This window comes from Suncus etruscus, chromosome 19 (assembly GCF_024139225.1).
Source record: "Suncus etruscus isolate mSunEtr1 chromosome 19, mSunEtr1.pri.cur, whole genome shotgun sequence".
NCBI classification, from domain to species: Eukaryota; Metazoa; Chordata; class Mammalia; order Eulipotyphla; family Soricidae; genus Suncus; species Suncus etruscus.
This window is the reverse complement of record NC_064866.1, coordinates 18,581,384-18,606,382: the sequence shown is the minus strand read 5'-3', so window position 1 is coordinate 18,606,382 and position 24,999 is coordinate 18,581,384. Positions and strand designations below refer to the sequence as shown.

The 24,999-nt window shown below is 33.9% G+C and overlaps 1 protein-coding gene across 5 annotated transcripts in view; it reads right to left on the bottom strand.

Moving 5' to 3' along the window:
• The window catches only part of PLPPR4 (phospholipid phosphatase related 4), a 158,078-nt gene that overhangs the window by 106,993 nt on the left and 26,086 nt on the right, over positions 1-24,999 (bottom strand). For all 5 annotated transcript variants that reach the window (XR_007491650.1, XM_049765685.1, XM_049765688.1 and 2 more), the window contains exons 2-4: positions 14,241-14,426; positions 7,650-7,779; positions 5,097-5,292 (exon numbers count right to left, since the gene is read on the bottom strand). Coding sequence is in view for 4 of the 5 variants with exons in the window: in XM_049765685.1 (XP_049621642.1) it covers positions 5,097-5,292; positions 7,650-7,779; positions 14,241-14,426 (512 nt within the window). In the remaining variant the exon portion in view is untranslated. The remainder of the gene's footprint in view (positions 1-5,096; positions 5,293-7,649; positions 7,780-14,240; positions 14,427-24,999) is intronic.

Below are 24,999 nucleotides of genomic sequence, written 5' to 3'. Positions count from 1 at the left end.
CCTGGATACACATTCTTCTCCAATGTACATGGGACATTCTCCAGGATAGACTACATGCTGGCACATAAAACATACCTCCATTAGATCAAGAGGATAGAAATTTTGCAGACTACCTTCGCTGACCACAAGGCTCTGAAATTATTTGTGAATTCCAAAGGGACTCAGAAGAAAAACTTTAACACCTGGAAGTTAAACAACCTCATACTCAATAACCAGTGGGTCCGAGATGAAATCAAGGAGGAAATCAAAAGGTTCCTGGAAACAAATGACAATAAAGACACAAACTATCAGAACTTATGGGACACAGCAAAAGCAGTACTGAGAGGAAAATCTATAGCTTTGCAAGCACACATCAGGAAGGAAGAAGGAGCTTACCTGAGTAGCTTAATGACACAGCTAATAGAACTAGAAAGTACTCAACAAAAGGACCCAAAAATAGGAAGACAGAAGGAAATAACAAAGCTGAGAGCAGAAATCAACGAAGTGGAAACCCAAAAAACAGTCCGAAAGATCAACGAAAGCAGAAGTTGGTTCTTTGAAAAAATAAACAAGATTGATAGACCACTGGCAAACCTAACAAAGAAAGAGAGAGAGAGAGAAACTTGATAACTCGTATTAGGAATGAAAAAGGAGAGATCACTACTGATATGACAGAGATTCAAAGGGTAATCAGAAACTACTTTGAAAAACTCTATGCCACTAAAAATGAGAACCTGGAAGAAATGGATAAATTCTTGGACTCTTATAATCTTCCACGGTTGAAAGAAGAGGATGTAGCATATCTAAACACCCCCATCACCATTGATGAAATAAAAATGGTAATCAAAAGTCTGCCGAAAAACAAAAGCCCAGGCCCAGATGGATTCACTAATGAATTCTATCAAACTTTCCAAGAGGAACTACTAACAATCTTGGCAAGACTCTTTGATGAAATTGAACAAACAGAAACACTTCCAAATAGCTTTTATGAAGCCAACATCACCATGATACCTAAACCAGACAGAGATGCTACAAAAAAAGAAAATTACAGACCAATATCGCTGATGAATGCAGATGCAAAGATCCTCAACAAAATCCTGGCAAATAGGATTCAATACCTCATTAAGAAGATCATCCACTACGATCAAGTAGGTTTCATCCCAGGAATGCAAGGATGGTTTAACATTCGTAAGTCTATCAACATAATACACAACATCAAAAACAAGAAAAATAAAAACCACATGATCATATCAATAGATGCAGAGAAAGCATTTGATAAGGTCCAACACCCATTCTTGATCAAAACTCTCAGCAAGATGGGAATGGAAGGAACCTTTCTCAATATAGTTAAGGCCATCTACCACAAGCCAGTGGCAAATATTATCCTCAATGGAGAAAAACTAAAAGCCTTCCCTCTAAATTCTGGCACAAGACAAGGCTGTCCTCTCTCACCACTCCTATTCAACATAGCACTGGAAGTACTTGCTATAGCGATTAGGCAAGAAAAAGATATCAAGGGAATCCAGATAGGAAAGGAAGAAGTCAAGCTCTCACTGTTTGCAGATGACATGATGCTCTACTTAGAAAACCCTAAAGACTCTACCAAAAAGCTTCTAGAAACAATAGACTCATATAGCAAGGTGGCAGGCTACAAAATCAACGCACAAAAATCAATGGCCTTTCTATACACCAATAGTAATAAGGAAGAAATGGACATTAAGAAAACAACCCCATTCACAATAGTGCCACACAAACTCAAATATCTTGGAATCAACTTGACTAAAAATGTGAAGGACCTATACAAAGAAAACTATAAAACTCTGCTCCAAGAAATAAGAGAGGACACGCGGAAATGGAAACACATACCCTGCTCATGGATTGGCAGGATTAACATAATCAAAATGGCAATACTCCCCAAGGCATTATACAGATTCAACGCTATCCCTCTACAGATACCCATGACATTCTTCAAAAGAGTGGATCAGGCACTTTTGAAATTTGTTTGGAACAATAAACACCCTAGAATAGCTAAAGCAGTCATTGGGAAAAAGAATATGGGAGGAATTACTTTCCCCAACTTTAAACTTTACTACAAAGCATTAGTTATCAAAACAGCATGGTATTGGAATAAGGACAGACCCTCAGATCAGTGGAATAGGCTTGAATACTCAGAAAATGTTCCCCAGACATACAATCACCTAATTTTTGATAAAGAAGCAGGAAATCCTAAATGGAGCAAAGAAAGCCTCTTCAACAAGTGGTGTTGGCAGAACTGGCTAGCCACTTGCAAAAAATTAAACTTAGACCCCCAGCTAACATCATGTACGAAGGTAAAATCCAAATGGTTTAAAGACCTCGATATCAGACCCCAAACCATAAGATATATAGAACAACACATAGGCAAAACTCTCCAGGACATTGAGACTACAGGCATCTTCAATGAGGAAACTGCACTGTCCAAGCAAGTGAAAGCAGAAATTAACAGATGGGAATATATTAAGTTGAGAAGCTTCTGCACCTCAAAGGAAATAGTGCCCAGGATACAAGAGCCACCCACTGAGTGGGAGAAACTATTCACCCAATACCCATCAGATAAGGGGCTAATCTCTAAAATATACAAGGCACTGACAGAAATTTACAAGAAAAAAACATCTAATCCCATCAAAAAATGGGGAGAAGAAATGAACAGACACTTTGACAAAGAAGAAATACAAATGGCCAAAAGACACATGAAGAAATGCTCCACATCACTAATCATCAGGGAGATGCAAATCAAAACAACAATGAGATACCACTCACACCACAGAGAATGGCACACATCACAAAGAATGAGAACAAACAGTGCTGGCGGGGATGTGGAGAGAAAGGAACCCTTATCCACTGCTGGTGGGAATGCCGTCTAGTTCAACCTTTATGGAAAGCAATATGGAGATTCCTCCAAAAACTGGAAATCGAGCTCCCATACGATCCAGCTATACCACTCCTAGGAATATACCCTAGGAATATAAAAATACAATACAAAAACCCCTTCATTACACCTATATTCATTGCAGCACTATTTACCATAGCAAGACTCTGGAAACAACCAAGATGCCCTTCAACAGACGAATGGCTAAAGAAACTGTGGTACATATACACAATGGAATATTATGCAGCTGTCAGGAGAGATGAAGTCATGAAATTTTCCTATACATGGATGTACACAGAATCTATTATGCTGAGTGAAATAAGTCAGAGAGAGAGAAAAATGCAGAATGGTCTCACTCATCTATGGGTTTTAAGAAAAATGAAAGACATTCTTGCAATAATAAATTTCAGACACAAAAGAGAAAAGAGCTGGAAGTTCCAGCTCACCTCAGGAAGCTCACCACAAAGAGTGATGAGTTTAGTTTGAGAAATAACTACATTTTGAACTGTCCTAATATTGAGAATGTATGAGGGAAATGCAGAGCCTGTTTAGAGTACAGGCAGGGGTCGGGTGGGGAGGAGGGAGATTTGGGACATGGGTGATGGGAATGTTGCACTGGTGATGGGTGGTGTTCCTTTTATGACTGAAACCCAAACACAATCATGTATGTAATCAAGGTGTTTAAATAAAAATAAAAAAGAAAATTGCTAATAGAAGCAGATTAAACTATTAGTTATTTTTGCATTAGAATATTATCATAATACATTAAAATTTAATAAAACCCAAGCTTTATTAAAGCTTCAATATTTTGTCAGTGTTCTTAAATATATAATGTCAATGTCAAGAAAAAATTTAAAGGCAAAAAATCCTGTAGTGGGTTAAGTATATTCTACTTTACAAAGCAAAAAAAAAAGTATAATAAAATGTAAATATAATGAAATGTAAATGTAATAAAGTGTTTCTTATTATCATCTTGTGAACAAAGAGAATCTTTGTTAAATTAAAGAGTAAGGTGGTATATGTGAAATACAGAAATGTAGGAGTAACACTAAAATATGTGAGAAAAAAATCATATCTCTATTTTTATGTGGTGGGCACACCTGATGACACTCAAGGGTTACTTCTGGTTATGCGCTTAGAAATCTCTCCTGGCTTGGGAACCATATTGGATACCGGGGGTCAACCCAGGTTCATCCTGGGTAAGTCGCCTGCAAGTCAAACACCCTACTGCTGTGCCTTCACTCTGACCTCAGATCTCTCTTTGAATGGATAAAAAAAAAATTGGAATGTGGTTCAGTGATAATGTTCATTCCTCACTTTGTATGAAGCATGAAGCTCTGGGTTCTATTCCCAGAAACACATAAAAGAAAAAAATAAAATTCAGTTCTATTAATATCTTTTTAATTATTTTATACCCAGGAAAAGTGTTAACCATTCAATTCCCAATAGAATATAAAAGAAAAACAATAGAGTCTCAGTGATCACTTATCTCTATTTACCTTTGTGTAGCTTAGTTAATTGGAAATTCTTGTATTTCTTTATGCTATTTTTTATTTTTTATTTATTTTTATTTTTGATTGAAGTAAAGCTAATGCTTTTTTTAGTTTTTCTATTGTGAATTTCTAAAATGCAAAAACATATATGAAATGCCAAATCTGATTCTTTAAAAATATTTATAAAAGGGAGAAAAGACAGATAACTAAAGCACATGTTTTGCACGTGGTTTGGAAGTAACTCATAAATGCTTAGGGACAATATGGTGCACAAATAATGGTCTGAGAATAGATATGAAGTTTAGGCAGTTGTTTCACATTACTTTCCCCTCACAAATAACCAAGTCAATCAAAAGGACTACTCACAGTTTTTTTAAATCAATATATATAATGAAAATGAAAATATAATATTTATTTGTTGTTCCAGATAAGGTATTACAAGATCCATACTGATCATAGGCATTAAAGTAGAAAACAATAAGAATTGAGCATGATGCTATAAAAATTAGTACTATGACAGCCTGAAATATGGAGACAAGGAGAAGGCTCTGGAATGAACTACAAATGAATTTATCTGGTATAGAAATAAGAGATCAGAATTGAAAAAATAATCAAGATTATTACAACTGAAAATGGAATGTCACAGATGATGCCCAAAGCTATTACTAAGCAATGAAAATACTGATATGAGGTGCTATTAAATTAAACTTTCTAACCTGCCACTATTAATAACTGTAAGGTCAGATCCTGAGCATATATCTTCTACGATGTAGGAATTTTCTTTGCAAGACACATTCAGAGAAGTGTAGTTTGGTTTACACACAGTCAGAAAGTATGGGGCCTGATATCCTGTGGATAGTTGTATTATATCTGTAATGAGAGCTGTAGAGCATAGTCCAAAAACATGGACCCCTAGAAACAAAAAGAAAGATATTGTTAATAAGCTATGCTAAATGCTAAACTCATGTCATTACCAACCATGTTTATTATACATTATTTTGATAACCTTAAAATATATTATGATCATTTTCTATAAGCTTAATTTGAGATATGTAACAGAACATTTATTTATGGTCAATATAAGGTCAACAGTAATATTCATAGTAATTCTTTGCAGCATTTTTTGTCAATTAGGATAAAATGGGACAATATTTGATATGAATAATGACAGGAAACCTATCAGATACCTGAACAGGTTAAAATGACAAACTCTATGACCTTTTTTTATTTTTGTTTCTGGGTCACACCAGCAGCACTCATGGGTTACTCCTGGCTCTACACTCAGAAATTGCTTCTGGCAGGCTAGGGGGATCATAAATGGATGCCAGGATTCAAAACACTATCCTTCTACATGCAAGGCAAATTCTCTACCTCCATGCTATCACTCCGGCCCCTTATTTTGTTGTGTTGTTGTTGACTGTATGATATTTTAAGGATAAAATATGGAGATCAAAGCTATATTCAAATTAATTTGAAAAAATTAATAAATATTTAAAATAATGTAATAAATTAAATTTAAATTTTAAGAAAATATTTAACAGGAAGCTTTAAATATTTTAATATATATTTTATTTTAATTTGCTTGCTTGAACTTCCAGAGGTTTTTAATTTTCCTGTAATTGCCAACTTAATTTTGTTACCAAAATATTACAGATTTAGCCTTAACTCATACAAGCCAGGATCATACTATAAACACAAATTAAAACAGAGCACAAGCAGATCCTGTTATGAAAAGAATAATCCTATCTTAGTTTCAGTATTATGAGACTCTTCCTGCATGTTTGATCTATGAGTATAGTCTTTTATTTCTTGGTCCAAATTTCAATAATTTTTTCTTTTGGGTTGGACCACACATTCATAAAAATCTTACCTGTGTGGATATCAAAACCTCATCCATTCTTTCAGCTCTACAATCTAGTTCTCTATTCATGATCCCTAAGGAACCTATATCCTTTCTGTCATCAGTAATTTGGTTCCACTGACTTCACACTTCTGTTCACATTCATCATTTTTTTGCAGGGGGGGGGGCCACACCCGGTGATACTCAGGGTTTACTCCTGACTATGCACTCAGAAATCGCTCCTGGTTTGGGGGACCATATGGGACTCTGGGGATAGAACCTAGGTCCATCCTGGGTCAGCCACCTGCAAATGAAATGCCCTACTGCTGCACCACCCTCCCACCCCTCACATTCATCATTTTTAAACAGAAAAACCACTGTGAGAGGCACTAGGATAATCCTTCAGTAGATTCCTCTAGTCAAAGATTAGAGGTCTGTATATGACTCTGGCATGCTTTTTTCTCTATTTACTATCACAGAACTGGAAGAATCTAAATTCCTTCTCCAATTTCCTTCTCAAAATTCAGGACATATGATATTTATCTAATACAAAGGTTTTTTCGATATGCCTGTTAAGGTATATATTCCATAATGTTTTACTTATTTGCCTTAGTTCCTTTAACCTGTGATTTAGCCCATTCTTGTCTTACATTGCTCAGGGAAGTCACGTATAAGGGCATGGGTTAAGACAGACATTTTTCCTGTATGAGGGAGCAAAGGTTAAATTTAAATATATATTTTAAAATGGTAAGACATCTTCAAGTTAAAAGGTTACAGGCAAAGTTAACTTTTTACTGACACTGATAATGAATATAAAACATTCACTTTAATGAGAGATGCTAGACCTGAATTCTGAGTTCTGCCAAAGGCCTGTGATTTAAGATGGCTCTTGATTCAGATGTAGGACAGTCATGCTTATGCATTTTCTTTAGGTCTCATAAAAATCAAAACCTAAAGATAGAGAATGTCACTGAAGAAAAACAGCCATGATACTGCACACTATGGTGACATTTCCATATGTAGTAACTTCAGGATAAAAACACTCTAGAACGTTGAAATAGAATTACCAATGTGACTAAAGTAATTTCTAGAAGTTATTCATTCATACTGGCTTGCTGACATTTGTTATCCTCTTTAAGAAATGAATATAGATCCAGAAAAACTATTTTAAAGTCAATTTATGTTTCAACCAGAGCTAGGACAAAAATATACTGAAACACATTGTCACTAGTCTCAAAACAAGGGCTTTAACTTTAAATAACATATTTTAGATAAAAAGCCAAATTTTTATATTTCAACAATTTCTGTATTATATATAATTCATCATGAACCCAAAAACTATACTTCTAAGTAAGCTTTAAAAACTTACTATCTAGTTAAATATCACATTTCTGCTTAAAAAAATTTCTTTTGAGCCTCCCACACTCACCAACGAATCTGACAGCTCTTCTAAGAAAAGAGTTGAAGTTACAGCCTCCAGCATTAATATTGGGCTCCAGTCCAACCCCATTTCTTCTCTTGGACAGGCAACAGTAGAGAATTCCTTCTCCTACCATAATCTGAAAAAAAATGAAAGGTTCAGAAAACAGAATCAATGACTGTTCTCATAACATAATTTTTACAAAGGTAAAAATATATATGTGTATATGTATATAATTTTGGGCCACACCCAGTGACACTCAGGGGTTACTCCTGGCTATGCACTCAGAAATCGCTCCTGGTTTGGGGGACTATATAGGTCAGGACAATGGCGATCAAACCGAGATCTCTCCTAGTCCAGCACCAGCAAAGCAGATAGATGCCTTACCGCTTACACCACTGCTCAGGCCCCTAAAGGTAAAGATATTTCTATTGTAAAAACAGTTTAAAGCTGTAAGAAAAATCTTTTGAGCATTTGAAGAATTTCAAAAGATGAGATTATTTGGGACCTGGAGATATTTTTGCATAAGGCTAACTGAGTTATGATCTGTGAAACCACTAATGGTCCCTATATGCCAAGAGTGATTCCAAAAAGGCAGGATTAAGCCTTGTGCACTGCCAAATATGATTTAAAAATAATATAAAACAAAAGTTAAAATAATTGGGGTTGTTATGCCTAATATTTTTGTGTAATCAGATACTGATTTGAATCTATGTGTAATGTGAACCATAAATTATATAAGATGCAGATTAATGGCATCATGACACTGTCATTATGACCATAATTCATAATTTGGGTGTGAAATCATAATTCTCAAGGAAACTTCCAGGTTTTCTCTTTTTCTTGCTTCATTTAAGCATCATCCCAGGTTTTCATGACTTCTTTGATATCTGTTTTATAAATTACTGAAACTAGTGGGTGTTATTCTCAGTATGAGTAAAAGTTTTCCCAGAAATCTATGCTGAGAGTGCTAAAGGAAATACTTGTCCAGTGATGTCATTAGCTTTGAATACAAGGCCCTAAATTATGACTCTTTGTTATGGGGAGGGGGTCTACGAGGACTATACCTGATGGTGCTTAAGGCTTCCAGAGCTATACTCAGGGGTACTGGCACTAGGCTTTACTGAGATTTGAAATCAGGTCCTATTTCCTGACTTCTGAGTCATTTCCCAACTTCCAAATGATAGATATTAAACAAGTTATGACAATAACTTGATTATTTTCGTTTTTAGTATTCAGGATATTTTATGAAATTCTTTATGGTATATGTATAACTCTTAAATAGTCTTATTTGGGGAGTTGTTTGGGTCACATCCAATAATACTCAGATTTGAGCCCTATCTCTGTGTTTAGGATCATGCCTGATGTTCAGGGAACCATATATGGTCCTGAAGATCAAATCTGGGTCAGTTATATGCAAGCACTTTGATAGCAGTACTATCTTTCCAGGCCTAGAATTTTAATTTGTATAAAAATATTTATAATGACCCTCTACCAATGACCATATATGTGTAAAAGTAATGCATTTTACATTATATGGACTTTTACAATCAAGCATAGAAAGAGAAAAAGAATTTTTGGAATCATTTCACATGAATTTAGTTATTTATATCTTGAAAATATAATCCTACAACTATTACATTAAGTAAACATGGAAACAATTGATCTATATTCTGCGTGTATAAGTATTAGGTAGGTAGTTAGATCTATCACACATGCAGAATAAAATGATGGTTATCAAAAATTAATAATTTCAAAATTTTATACATTCATTCCTGAAATACATTGCTATATTGCTAAAAAGAGAATGATTTTTATCTTCACTACTTTCATATTAATTTTGTGAAAAATCATTTTTCCATCCAATTACATATATAGTGATTCTTGTCTATAAAAATAAGTCATCTAAGAATTTACTATCCCAATGTCTATTGTATAGCACAACAGTATTTTTCTCAAGTTACACTGAGATTTCAGGAGTTTATTTTTGCTATTATATATGCTCAAAACTCAAATCAAGAGAGACCTTTCACAATGTTTGGTTTGATTGTGGGTCACGAACAGAAATTTCTTGTTAGTATTTTGACAAAAGTAACCTTTTCTGTTTTTAAGCACATCAGTTCTCCCTTACATCTCTTCATTTATCTTCAGCTCTAAACCAGTGTATAAATTTTCAAAAACTTTTCTATATATTCAAAGTGAGAATTCTCAGTGAAAAGGGATGCTGTCTAATAAATTTCATAACATTTCTGTTTTCTTTATCTGAATCACTTGTTTCTGTGCTGCAATATTGGTTTCAGAGTTTAGGCCTTCATATAAAATTGTGTTGTACTGTCATCTGTAAATAGGAAACTATTTATGAAGCATTCAGGTGATCCTGCATATAACCAAAAAATAAACAAAAATAAATAAATATCATGATAAGTTTTTTTTAAGATTCTAAAGTGACACTGTTACAGGGGCAATAATCACAGGAATTATAATGTTACAGGAATAATATGCTTATTATTTTAAGGGCACTGCTATTATAATATTTACTAGAGGGATAATTAACATTGTAAAATAATTTTTATTAAAAAAACAAAATGGGGCTGGAGAGATTGTTCCTTAGGTAGGGTTTGTGCCTTGCAATGAGGCTGACCTGGGTTCAAATCCTAGCATTTCCCCTCTCCCCTAAACCTTCTAGGAGTAATTTCTGAACTCAGAATCAGAAGTAACCTCTAAATATAATCAGGCATGGTCACATAATCAGATATGATCTCAAAGCAAAACAATAACAACCAAAAAAAAAAAACAGGAAAAAAGAAAAAAGCATCAAAATAAATAAAATAACATTCACAATAATAGCATCAGTGTTATAATTTTTAGTAAATGACTTTTGTAAATTTAAAGACATATAAATATTATTTATTTTGATGGCCTGGTGTACTAAAGATAAAATATCTTCTAGGGACTAATTTTTATAGAATTCTTCTATAAAATTTTATGTAGATTTTATGAAGATTTATTTTAAGTACTTTTATATTCTATGTAAAATAATCTTTAATGGACTGAGTAAAATGTTTTTATTACTCTCAAAAATAAGAATTTAATATTAAGATGAAAATGTGTAATTTAAGGAATTGTTCTCTCTGGTTTTAGATATAAACATATGTATTTCACAGGCATGAAAATAATTTTCACAGTTTCACACTTAATATTAACACAAGTTATTTAAAAAACATTACTGAATATCATGGAGGAATAAAGCTCTGCCACCCCAATATGTCTTTGATAATTGATTAATCTAATGTGTGGAGCCCTGAGGACCTTTGAAAAACATAATTAAAATAATCATCACCAATAAAGGTGTCTCCCAGGAAGAACTAATCTCATCAGCACTTAAATTACTTGCTCTTGTGTTACTGTACCATCACTGGTCACCTTAATAATTGGATTTCCCCTTTTGTTTTCTTTTTTTTTTCTTCTTGGATGTTGGGCCACACCCGGTGATGCTCAGGGGTTACTCCTGGCTTGGGGGACCATATGGGATGCTGAGGATCGAACCCATGCAAGGCAAACACCCTACCACTGCACCATCATTCTGGCCCCTTTCCCCTTTTTCTTAATATCTACTTCTATGGCTAAACTCGGTAAAGCTTTCTAAGACCAGGTGATGAGTTACTCTGTTTTTTCTAGTCATTTGTTCTGTGTCCAGGAGGAATGAGTCAATAATAAATTTTTCCTTAAATTTTCTCTCTTCAAATTTTGATTGTCTGTCTTGTTCTGAGGAACTCAGAAATCTACAGGGTAATTTCTTTTGTATCTGACAGCCTAGCACCAAATCTGTGAAGTATAAACCAAATGATTTGCATTTAAGTGTCTTTTTTATTTTCTTTTATATATTTATATGCATATACATATATATTAAATCTTTATTTAAGCACCATGATTACAAGCATGTTTGTAGTTGGGTTTCAGTCATAAACAGAATACCCCCTTCACCAGTGCACCACCAATACCACTCCTCCTGCCCACCCCTGCCTATAATCACAACAAACATTCTACTTCTCATTCTTTAACTTTGTCATGCTAGTTGTTAGTGTATTTATTCCCTAACAGCGTTCACCACTCTTTGTGGTGAGCTTCAAATTGAGTTCCAGTCCTTCTGGCCCTTCCAGCCCTTAACGCTATTGTCTCTGGGTCTTATTACAGTAATGTCTTTAATTTTTCTTAAAACCAATAGATTAGTGAGACTATTCTGTGTCTATCTCTCTCTCTGACTTATTTCAGTAAGCATAATAAGTTCCATGTACATCCACGTATAGAAAAATTTCATGACTTTATCTCTCCTGATGGTTGCATAATATTCCATTATGTCTATGTACCACAGTTTCTTTAGCCATTCAGCGATTGATGGGCATCTTGGTTGTTTCCAGAATCTGGCTACTGTAAATAGCACTGCTATGAATATAGGTGTGAGGAAGTGATTTTTGTATTGTAATTTTGTGTTCCTAGGTTATATCCCTAGGAGTGGAATAGCTGGATCTATGGGAGTCAATTTCCAGTTTTTTGAGGAATATCCATATTGTTTTCCATAAAGTTTGGGCATGAAGGCATTCCCACCAACAGTGAATAAGTTTCTTTCTCTCCACATCCCCACCAGCACTGATTATTCTTTTTTTTTTTTTTTTTTTGTGATATGTGCTAGTCTCTGTGGTGTGAGATGGTACCTCTTTGTAGTTTTGATTTGTATATCACTGATGATTAGTGATGTGGAGCATCAAGAATAGCTAAAGCAATCCTTGGAAAAAATATGGGAAGCATTATTTTCTCCAATTTTAAATTGTATTGCAAAGGATAGTTATCAAAACAGAATTGATATTGGAATAAAGACAGATCCTCAGATCAGTGGAATAGACCTGAGTATTCAGAAAATGTTCCCCAGACATACAATTAACTAATCTTTGATAAAGGAACAAGAAATCCAAAATGGAGCAAGGAAAGCCTCTTCAACAAGTGGTGTTGGCACAAATGGTTAGCCACTTACAAAAAAGTGAACTTAGACTCCCGTCTAAACCATGCGCATAGATCAAATCCAAATGGATTAAAAATCTTGATATCAGGCCTGAAATCATAAGGTAAATAGAACAACATGTAGGTAAAACACTCCATGACATTGTGACTAAAAGCACATATAAGGGGGAAACAGCACTCTCCAAACAACTGGAAGCAGAGATAAACAGATCTATATTAAGCTGAGAAGCTTCTGCACCTCAAAGCAAATGGTGCTTAAGATACAAAAGCCACCCACAGAATAGGAGAAACTATTCACCCAATCCCCATCAGACAAGGGATTAATATAAAAAATATACAAGGTATTTACAGAGTTTAATAAGAAGAATAACATATAACTCCATCAAAAAATGGGGAGAAGAAATGAATAAACATTTCCTCAAGGAAGAAATACAAATGGCCAAAAGACACGTGCTTATTATTACTTAATTTTTGGTTTTCTCCTGGTTCTGCACTCAGGAATCACTCTTAACATGTTTGGGAGAACATATGGAGTGCTGGCAATTAAAGTCTTGTTAGCTTCATGGAAGGCAAATGCACTACCCACTGTACTATCTCTCTGGTGCTTGTATTTCAATGCTTTTACAAAACATGTCTGCTTTCATTCACAGAAATAGGTGTTATTTTGCTTTTTCTTTTCTTCATGTGATAGATGAAAACAGGACATTTTTTCATTTTCACACAGATGGATTCTAAGAACTAGTTCCAAATAAAAAAAATTCCTAATTGTTTTGCCTCAATGCCTTCCCTCATAAATCTGCTTGGAGCTAACTTATGCCACTATAAAGATAAAAAGGAATGGGGTCAGGAGATAATACAGTGATTTTTATCCTTAGTGACACATTCGGAGCACCCCAAAGCACTGCTGTAGTACTAAGTAAGACTACAGCATTTGGATGTCTTAGTACTGTAGGGGCACAAGCCAAACCCCATATTGTCCAGCCCTCACATTGAATTGGAAGTGTTCCCCATACTCCTTGAGCAACAGTGTGGAGAACACCCCATCAGGAAAACGAGAAAGAACTCATTCTTGGAAATCAAGAATTTACTTGTGATTTTTAATTTTATAAAAAGTGAAAAAAATGTTAAGAGTAGTAGTATATGTTTAGATTACAGTCAGAATTATAGCCCTAGAAAAAGGTAACTACAAGGTAACTACAGATAATATAGGAATCTTGTTGACATAAATCTATGAGAAGAAAGCTTTTTTTAAAAAGTGGTGGTCCAAGTGGTAAGGTATCAGAAATATCCTATTAGTAATAGAAAATTTCACAATTACTATCTTTCCATAATTATTTCAAAGGCAAATATAAGGATAAAGGATCTTTGTTATTATATAATCATAATTTAATGCCAGTAGTTAGTCATTGTTAATTATTTAATATTGCTCTATGTTGCTGTCAAAATATCAGACAGGATGTTCTATCTAGACCAAGACTTAGTGTTCATGTTTTCTTTGCTTTTTGCCATCTATCTTACACAAATATGGCCAGGTCACTCTTGGTTTAGAGAGATTAATAAATACAATTTGTGGACAATTCTTACCGTAATTGCAGGTCCGGCAAAAGCCAAGCTAAGCAGCATGAGGAATGGAATTGCCTCCTGCGTGGGTTCAATGTATGGCATGCTAAGACTCCTGTCATAGCAGCTAAATCCGGAATGTACAGGTTTGAAGACATCCGTAAGTTCAAGGAAATAGAGACTAACCACCGATGATGCCAAAATAGGCAACTGAGAATGAAGAACGGAGATAATTAGTATGTTCTTGTGTGCATAGATCCAGTTAAAGATAAGGACTTTTTCTTTCCCTTTTACCACCACTTCATTTCAGAGTTGCATTCATTCATAGACATTAATGCTTCTGCTCTTAAAATATATCTGCATGAATGACACTAGGTCCAAAAAGTCATATGAGCATTTAGTGGGAAAGAAAAGATCAGACATGAACACCAAATTCAAAGTCAATGACAACAGAATCGATTCCCAATCTACAACAAGCTGTACAAATGGGGACCAGTTACATTAGTATTATAAGGGCAAATGGGGTAAATATGGAATGCATGCCTGGAACAGGGGTGGAGGGAGGACAACACTGGTGGTGGGGATGCCCCTCACTCATTGTCACTATGTGCCTTAAATATTAATGTGAAAGATTTGTAATTCATTTTGGTTGCAATAAAAATATATTCACCTTTTCTACCAACCTATAATGAACTCATGTCATCTTTATTTTGCTCTTGGGTTACTTTTTAAATGATGTTCTACTTTCATTTCCCCCGGACTCCATACTTTTTCCTTTGGGCCTTTGAAATGTTTTATTTTTATTTAATTTGTGGGAGTACTTTTGAACCACACTAGAAAGTGCTCAGGGGTTACTCTGAGAAATGCACTCAAGAATCATGCCTTGAGATACTAGGTATTGAACCTAGGTTGGCAGCATGCAAGGCTGCTGTAATAGCAGGTAATACCTTACCTGCTGTAATATTGCTCTAGCCTCTTCAAAATATTTTAAGCAAAGTCACTACCATTGCAATGGTAGAACTGGATCCCATTTTGCTCGAATAAAATATAAAGACAACACACCAACGAACTAAATGTTTCTGCAGAATCTGGCTCTTATTTCTTACATCTTTTTATATCACATTTATACAACAAGCCAGCTCCTACCCACTAAAATCCAATTTGTATTCATTCTATTTTATTGATATATAATCGACATAAAATATTGCTTTCATATTATCTGTTTTATAATTATGTTTTATAATTTTATTTTATAAAATTATTTCATGATTATATTTTATAATATAATGCTTATATTTGCATATACAGATACTCCTCACTTAACAACCAAGTTGTTGCATTTCAACAACTTGGTCGTTAAGTGAATTGGTCTCTAAGTGAGGAACTGCATGTACTATATACAGTAGTACAGTATATGTATAGTACTTGACAATACAGTATTCTGAATAAATAAAATAATGAGAAAGACCAAACTGGAAACTTTCACTTGTTTTAATTTGCATAGATGTATAATTTCCACACAGTACTGCAATGGATTATAGAACATAAAGTTAGTAAAGTAGGTACATTAAAGCATCAAAAACCACAGTACTGTACTATACAGTGTATAAGATGGAAAAACGATATTTAAAATAAAATAAAAAAAGTGAAGAGATGGTCATAAGTGCAAGCAGAGTTAAACAGGTAGGTTCCTAAGCGTGGAGTATCTATATCATGTGGCCATGTTTTATAAATAAAGTTTATGATCAATAAATTTCTATTTTTTAAATTGGTTACAGTTTTAGAAATTAAAATACATTCTTAACAACTATAGAATATACATCATAGAAATATTATCCATAGTTAACATGCTCAATACTATTTTCCAATAATTTTTTAAATTATAATTGAAAAGATATATTTGATTCCCTGCATACATTTTGCCCATCATCACTCTTTGCCTGTTTTCTGTTTTTTGTTTGTTGTTGTTGATTTAATATGTGTGTTTTTAACATTCTCCATCTAAGTAACATGATATGACTTTTATCTTTGTCTTTTGTCATGAAGTGAATTGTTCTCAAGGTTGATCCATCCTGCCACAAAAGACAGGACTTCACTTCATTTAGTTTTAGAACAGAATAATATTATTTGAGGAGACCTTTACACTAAGAGGATCTGGGATCATTTCCAGTAACCAATTGGGCAGGAAATTTACTGTAAGGACCAAGAATGCAAGAATACAAGGATGTAGAGCAGTTCTTGAGCCTTGTTGTTTCAGAGACCACTAGCAAAATTATATTCTATTTTTATATATTTATATATAAATTTATATATATTTTTATACATATCAGAATTATATCACAAATGATAAAATGAACACAGGCTAGTTCCATATGTTGTATGCTGTCAATTATGCTATAATAAACATGGCTGTGCATAGATCTCTTTGAATCAGTCTATATGTATCTTTCCTATAAATTCCCAGAAATATAATTACTAGATAATTTGGCTTGATTTTTAATTGTTTAGAGGAACCTTTATACTATTTACATTAGTGCCTGCACCAATTATACAATCACCAATAGTTCACGTGTTTGCTTTTTTCTAATCTTGCCAGTACTTGTCTCTTGTCTTTTTTTCTGTTGCTATCCTAAGTGTGAATTAATAGCTTTTTGTTTGTTGTTTTTGGTCCACACCCGGTGATACTCAGGAGTTACTCCTGGCTATGAGCTTTGAAGTCGCTCCTGGCTTGGGGGACCATATGGAATGCTGGGGGATGGAATCGCGGTCCGTCCTAGGTCAACCACGTACAAGGCAAACACCTTAGAGCTACCCCACAATAATAATTTTTGTAATTTTGATTTACTTTCCATGATATTTAGTGGTGCTGGGCACAAATTTAATCTTTATGTTATCTATTTGAACATCCTTTTTATTTTTTTATAAATACCTATTTAGTGTTTTCTTCTTTGTGCGTATTTTCTATTGGATTATATTTTGGCTATTAGCTCTTATCAGAGACAAGATTACAAATACTCTATTTGATGAATTGACTTTCATTTTGTTGATGTTTTCCTTTGTTGGGTAAACACTTTTTTTTGTTTGTTTTGTTTTGGGGCCACACCCGACGTGCTCAGGGATTACTCCTGGCTGGCTGCTCAGAAATAGCTCCAGGCAGGCACAGGGTACCATATGGGACACCGGCCATATGGGACACCGGGATTCGATCCAACCACCTTAGGTCCTGGATTGGCTGCTTGCAAGGCAAACGCCACTGTGCTATCTCTCTGGGCCCGGGTAAACACTTTTTTAATATGATGTGACCACATAGCTTTACCTTTTTCTATAATTTATTTTTCACTCAAATCATTTACATTTTCTTCCCTTCTTCCTTTTGTGTACTTTCCATGTTTCCTTGTGTGACTGGCTTCTTCTCATCATCTACTGATAACTTCCTCTACTCTCTAAAATAGTCCTTAATTCATCTTTCCCTCTCCTCCTTTTTCTTACTTTTATTAGAGTCAGACACATTGGAGATGGGAAAAAATTTATTCACCATGATCTCCCCAGCAGTGTGTAACTAACCATTCAGTGCTCAGGACCTATAGTGCTTAGGCAGCACTTAGGACAACATCCATAAGTGTTTGGGTACCTGTTCAGTGCTAGATACCACGTAGGACCTTGATCATGCTTAATCACAAGATAAATCTCCAGTCCCTAACATTATATCTTGACATTTTTTATTCTAAGAATTTATTCAAGAGACAAAATTGGTTAACATAATGAGGTAAACTAACATAACATAATATAGTAACATAACATATAATATAATTGATATAATAATAATACATGTAAGTCAAAGAAAGTTTCTGATTAAAAACACATTTTTCCCCATAATGGCTTACATATCTTTCACACTAGTATTTTAGGTACATATTAAATTGAATCAGGGGAATACCCATCACCAAATATGTCCTCCCCCCATTCCAGTTTCCTTTCTACAACCCATATACCCCACTATCACCCCCCAGGCTGCTAGAGTAGGTGGACCCCTCTTTGTCTGGCTTACTATTAGTGATCACATATCTGTTTGGTCCTGGAACCCTCCCTTGTTTCCCCCTCTATTTAAGAGGCAGAGCTAGATATATCGAGGTATGTGGTTTTGTTTGAAGGAAAGAAAAGCAATAGATTGGGGTACAAAGTAAGAGGGAAAAAAATAAAAAAGAAGTCAAAGTCAAATACGCTGAAAATGGGCGGAGTCCCTCTAGAGGCTTCCAACCTCAGTTTGAGAGAGGATGTGTAAAAGGTAATTGAAACACCACAACAATACAGAAAGAAATATCGAATTAAATAACCAGTGAGCACTACAGCAATAAAGACAGGCACCACACAATAGTCTTGATTCTGAAATCAAATCATGCTCGAGTGCAAAAAGAAAAAGACAAGACAAAATAAAATAAAATAATATTGGAGACAGCAACCTTAATCTCCACACCAAAATAAAGTCAAAAAATCAATCGATAAATAAATGGAAAATAAGTGGAAAAATGATTGTTTTGTGCTTTCTTTTTTTCTTTTCTTTTCTTTTTCCCCCTGCATAGGCACAGTAACTATTGGGGATATTGTAGAGGGAATTCCCATCACCTAGGAGATACAGGGTTTCTCCATCCCTGAAGTATACTGTCATGGGATTAACTCTAGACTCCTTGCATGATCATTTACTCTCCCCTTGTTGCTTTCGTGGTGTGTGGAAGACTTCTGCTTTGTCTTGGATGGTAAAATCAGACCTCTGTATCTAGAGAACTTGGTGCTGTGCAGCTCAGGGAATGGAGCTTATGAAGTCTTTCTTTGTGGTTCTAGCAGTTCTGCTTCTTCAGTGTCGTTTTAATCCATCTTCTGTAGTTGGTGTTCTTGGTCATTATATTGCTCCTAGGATGGAGCCTGGGATAAAGTCTTTCGTTATGTTTCCGGAAGACCCGTTCAGTTGCGGTTGTCTCAGTCAGACTTCTGGAATTGGAGCTCTTGTTTGTTGAACAGATCGTAGACCAAAAGCTAGGCTAGAGCTTTTTGTTGCTGTTGCTGTTGTTGTTGTTGGTCCCTGGATGCGTACTGCAAACCAAAAATATCTTGACTTTCTTAATTTATATTATTAATTAAAATTACCTTGCCAGTATAAGACTTAGTTTATTTCATTTTACATTCCTCCATATCTTACCAGTTATAGAATGGTTTCTGGTTATGCACTACAATATAGAGCTCAATAATTTAATTAAGCAATAAATGCTGTTGGTAAATAATTTGATAAGTGATTAAATCTTATAAACACTAACTAGAGATGCCAGGTGTAGTGAGTAAAAAAAAAGCAGAGCAGATAATGAAATTAGATTTTAGGTAGCTGTGAATCCATATTAGTTTATTCCTAAGATAGTATTTAGGAGACACACAAAAATTATTTTTTTAATTTTATGTATATATATTCATAAATATATATTTATGATATATAACATATATGATAAATATATAAGTATAGTTTTATCAATTTTATTATATTTTATTTATAAAATAATTATATTACTTTAAGTAATTATAAAATTTATGAAAAATTATCATTTAAATTTGACATAATGTCCTTTAGTTTTTCTTATAAATCTTATCTGGTTATGCTTTAATTTTTATATTTTATCTTGTAGTTTCAAGTATCCATTCCACATACAACATCTTGGTACTATGGACTCTAAGAGACTAGTACATGGGCTTTACCATCATGAAAGTTAAACTTTGTGAGAGATATGGTAACAGATAGTGAGAAAGTACTGCAGAGACATTATTACTACAAGGTCATCAGAATTTGAAAATACAAACATTTATAACACTCAAAATATGTTCTGATTTGAGAAGTTGTTACTTGTGAAGAAGGCAAATGTGGCATTTTTAATTAAAAATTTATTTAAACACTGTGATTACAAACATAATTGTAGTTGGGTTTCAGTCATAACAAGAATACCCCCTTCACCCATGCAACCTTCCCTTCACCAATGCCCCCATCTCTTCTCTCCCTCCCTCCCCTGCTGTATTCCAGACAGGCTTTCTACATTCCTCACTCACTGACATTGTTATGATAGTTCTCAGCGTAGTTATTTCTGTAACTGCACTCAACATTCTTTGTGGTGTGGCATGTTTTTGATAAAGGAATTATTTTGCATGTATGATTTCGGATTCTCTAATTTAAACTCAATAAATGTAAAAGGTATCATTTTATTTTTATTCTCAAGAGGTTGCTCTATAATGAGGTATGTATTAGGTATATTGGAAAAAATTAATAATGTATTAAGATTAATTTGGTACTATCTTCTTATTTTGCATGTAGATGCTTCCTCCACAAAAGAAATAAAAGCACATCTAAATCACTGGGTCCTAGGAGAAATCTCAGTAGGCTGAGTGCAAGCTTTGCATGCAGTAGGTCAGGATTTGATTTTTAGATGCATGTGTGTCCCCTAAGAACCACTAGAGGCATCTGTAATGAAAATGGGAGTAAACTTTGGACTGCAGACCTTGATTTTCAAACCATAACCAGTCAACCAAACATAAATATCTTAAACTTCTCTAATTTGATCATTCCAAATATCTGGTCATTTCTCCTCATCACTTCATTTTCCACAAATGCAGTAATAGTCACTATCAATAATTACCAATAAATTAATACTTCGTGATGCCTAATAGGGAATCTCCAACTAAATTTAACTTAGTATTTTATTTTGTTTTAATTTAAAATATATCTCATGTATTTAAATAAAACTATTATTTTATACATTTTAATTAGCATTATTTGCTTACATTTCTATTGCAATATAAGACAGAAACTACAATTACTTCATTTTCTAGGTGACTATGCTTAATTTTCTCTAGGCAGTGACAAAGTTGATTTTGAACCCAGGAATTATAGCTCAAATGTTTTATATTATTCCTGAAGTGAGAATATAGTCTTATGATAATATAACATAACCAATGTTAATTTGTAAGAAAACTGATTTGCTTAAAGCTTTAATTATGATGTTCTTGCAAATCTTTAAACTATGTATCACTTAATATTATTAAATTTTATCTTAAAATATGGTGTCAATAAATTTGTAGAAAGTTTTTTCCTCTATAGCTTTAATATAAAATGTTTAAAGTTTAAATCTGATTGGATAATCCCTTTCATTGCTCTTTGGTTAGTTTGTATTTTAGGCCTTTCTATGTGTTTTGTAAATGGATTCTTTGCACCCATCCAAATATCATATTAATATCGTATTGGGGAGGGTGGCTAACTTTTCTGGGATAACTGATTAAGCTGACACTTAAGTTCTCTAACATGAAAATATTCAGAAACAATCAGAGGAACACTACTGGCTGTGTTATGGTTGAAATTTGAGGACTCCAGCTTCAGAACTTTGAGATTATCTCCCTGACATAAGACGAATTTCTAAATGTTGGAACCTCAGAGATGTGTACAGAAGATAAAAAAGATATTATCAACATTAGCAACCTAAAAATTTAGCAAATCTTCCCTGACATTATTCATCATTAAATTTTGGGTTGATGCTTTAGAATTAATTCAATAGTCAAAAATATATAGTCATATAACAAAGTAATTATTGTGTGTGTGTGTGTGTGTGTGTGTTTTCATGGAGAAAGACACTATACTCCAAATTTTAAGTACTGCAGAAAAGTTCATGGGTTATATGCTCTTCTGTTTTTTATTGTGTATTTGTTTGTTTTGGGACATTATGGGTTGTGCTAAACCAGGCTTACTCGTGGGTCTGTGTTCTGAAATCACTCCTAGTGGGATTCAAAGGACCATATGAGATTTTTGGTATCAAACTTAGATCTGCTACTTCCAAGGCAAGTATCTTAAATCTCTGTACTATCTCCCAGCCCCATTGTTTAAAAAGCACCTAGAAGAATCCAGTATAAGTTCTTCAATTTATTACCACCAGTGTGACCTTAGAAATGTTTGTTTTAATGCTGTTTTATTAACTATGAAATAGTTTTATTTATGGTTCTGTAATTCATGATTAAAGACAAATGTAAGGATTAATAAAGGACAAGTAACACTATCTGGCATGTGGGGTAGGTTAAAATAAAAATATTAGTTGTTGGGGCCAGAGTGATGGCGCAATGGTAAGGCATTTGCCTGTGCTGACCCAGGATGGGTTTGATCCCCATTGTCCCATATGGTCCCCAAGCCAGGAGTGATTTATGAACGCATAGCCAGGAGTAACCGCTCAGCATCACCGGATGTGGCCCAAAATCCAAAGAATAAAAATATTACTTGTTATAACTATTAACAAGACCCTACTCATCAAACACCACCTTACTTCATATTGCCTACTTGGCCATCTTTTCTGAAATAGTTTCCTCACTTTTAACTCCCTACTCTTTTTCAGGAAATTTTCATACACATTTGTTATAGCTATTTTAGGTTATTTACAGCCTTTGCTCTCTGTGAAATAAAAATCTTTATGAGTGACTAAATTTTATTCATTTTTACATTTCCATTTTTCATGGGAGAGCATACCTTATGCCTAGGGCTATTTTTGGCTCTGTTCAGAAATGAACCCACCATATGCAATGCTGGGGATCAAACCAGGTTTGCATACATGCATGCATGCAAAGCAAGAGTCTTGCCCCTTGTATTATCTCTCTCCAGGCCCTCATTTCCACATATCCACTAATATAACTCATAATGACTTCAGAATCTATATGCATATGTATCTCTAAAATGAATTACATTTTTGAATGAAATAACTGATGACTGAAAATGATTTACTAATTTTCATTTTAGTGCTTTCTGCATTAACCGTCAGTCTTTCAGTTATATAATTTTTTAAATAATTGTTTTTTTTAATTCAAAGAATGTTTTAAAATTGCCATTTGTTTTCAAAATAGAAATCTTACTTTCTTTTTCTTTATGAAGCTTTTTCCCTGACTTTTTTCTTCTTCTTGCTTTCGCAGGCCACCTTTGATGTTTGAGCCTGATGACTCATAGCTGCTCTAGCCCAAACCCATTGAAGCCCATAAGCCAGGCTGTATTCTGGGGGCACCCGAGTTACAGCTAAAGTTTCCGATTCTTTCACCATTTATCTTTTATCATAATGATTTGACCAAAGTAGTTGTATTTAGGGAAACAGTAATTTTATGCTTTGTCTATACTGTATTTTACTTCCAGACAGTATAATCAGTTAAATCACAATCTTTACTTCTAAATTACCTGTCCTTGAAGGTATCTTTTGAAGTGTTCAACAACAGAACTTTTGTTTTTAAAGTACGTTTTCCAGTAGTATATATGTTCATTTTTACATAGAGTACTGACAAAATTACAGACTTCTTTCAATTACATTTAGAATAAGGTTATAGAAGAAATTTTGAAAGGTCTATATAGTAAGATGTCAGAAATTCTATTTTTCACTAGTCAAGAAAAAATTGCTGTAGCACTAGAAGAATGAAATTATAGAAGAACTAGAATATCTGTTTTCAAAAAGAAAGAATTATTTTTCTATTTTTCTTACCACTTGCTAAACAACTCTTGATTAATAATAATAGAAATACTTTTTAAAAATACTTTTAGCAGTTTATAAAAGAAGATAGGGCCAACAAAACAATTGTGTTTTAAAAGATTATATTATGATAGCATATTCGATTTTCTCATGCACATTAAAAAAGTCTATAATAGATAACATTTTAATGAGCCATATTGAGGAGTCTATCATAGATAAATTTACTTGCTTTAGCATGGTGAAAGTAAGAATACACTTTACTTCTCAATTGGTTGGTTTCATTTGATACCTGGCTAGAGTAAAATGGCTAATGTCCATTCTTCCTTTCTTTATGACAAGTACAAATCAATCTCCTAATCTGCTCTTAATTTGGAGAATTCAACAAAATTCAATTAACACATAGGATAGTATTTGTTAATTTATTTCCTCAACATATATTTACTGAATGTGTAAAGGCTAGATATTGTTCTATATTATGAAAAACCAAATCCTTATTTTCATAAAATTTTGTTTTAGTTTAGAAAGACCAATAAAAATATTATTATAAATAACACATATATTAAGTATAATAAAATGAAATGTTGTGGATAACTTTGGGGGTTGCTGTGTTAGCTGAAGAAAAACCTACCTATTGTCATTTAATAAAGAATTGAATTGCAAAGAAAGAACTAATCATATTAAAAATTGATAAAAAAAGGGCCGGTGAGGTGGCACTAGAGGTAAGGTATCTGCCTTGCAAGCACTAGCCAAGGAAGGACTGTGGTTCGATCCCCTGGCATCCCATATGGTCCCCTTAAGCCAGGGGTAATTTCCAAGCACTTAGCAGGAGTAACTCCTGAGCATGAAATGGGTGTGGCCGAAAAAAAACCCCCAAAAAATTGATAAAAAAAATCTTTGGGACACTGATAGCAAGCATTCTGGTGATGGGTATGTTATTCAATCAATGTATTCATTGATAGTATCATTAATAGTATCTTAAATCACAGAGCTAAAGTAATAAATGGGGTGGATTGGAGCATAATCAAAAGAAATTGTTCTAGGGAAGGATATCTAGAAAACTAGTTTAGAAATAGACTAGGTACAGAATTGAAAGTTATGGCAACTAGTTTAATACTTTAGCCAAATTATGCTTAAAAACAGTCTGGAGAAATAAAACAGATACATAAGATTATGTGACTTAAATATTACAAAGTTCATTATGGATGTTGCATTGAGGATGGATTGTTTTGGATAAAAAATACAAGCAGAGTGAAATTTTAGAAGGTTCT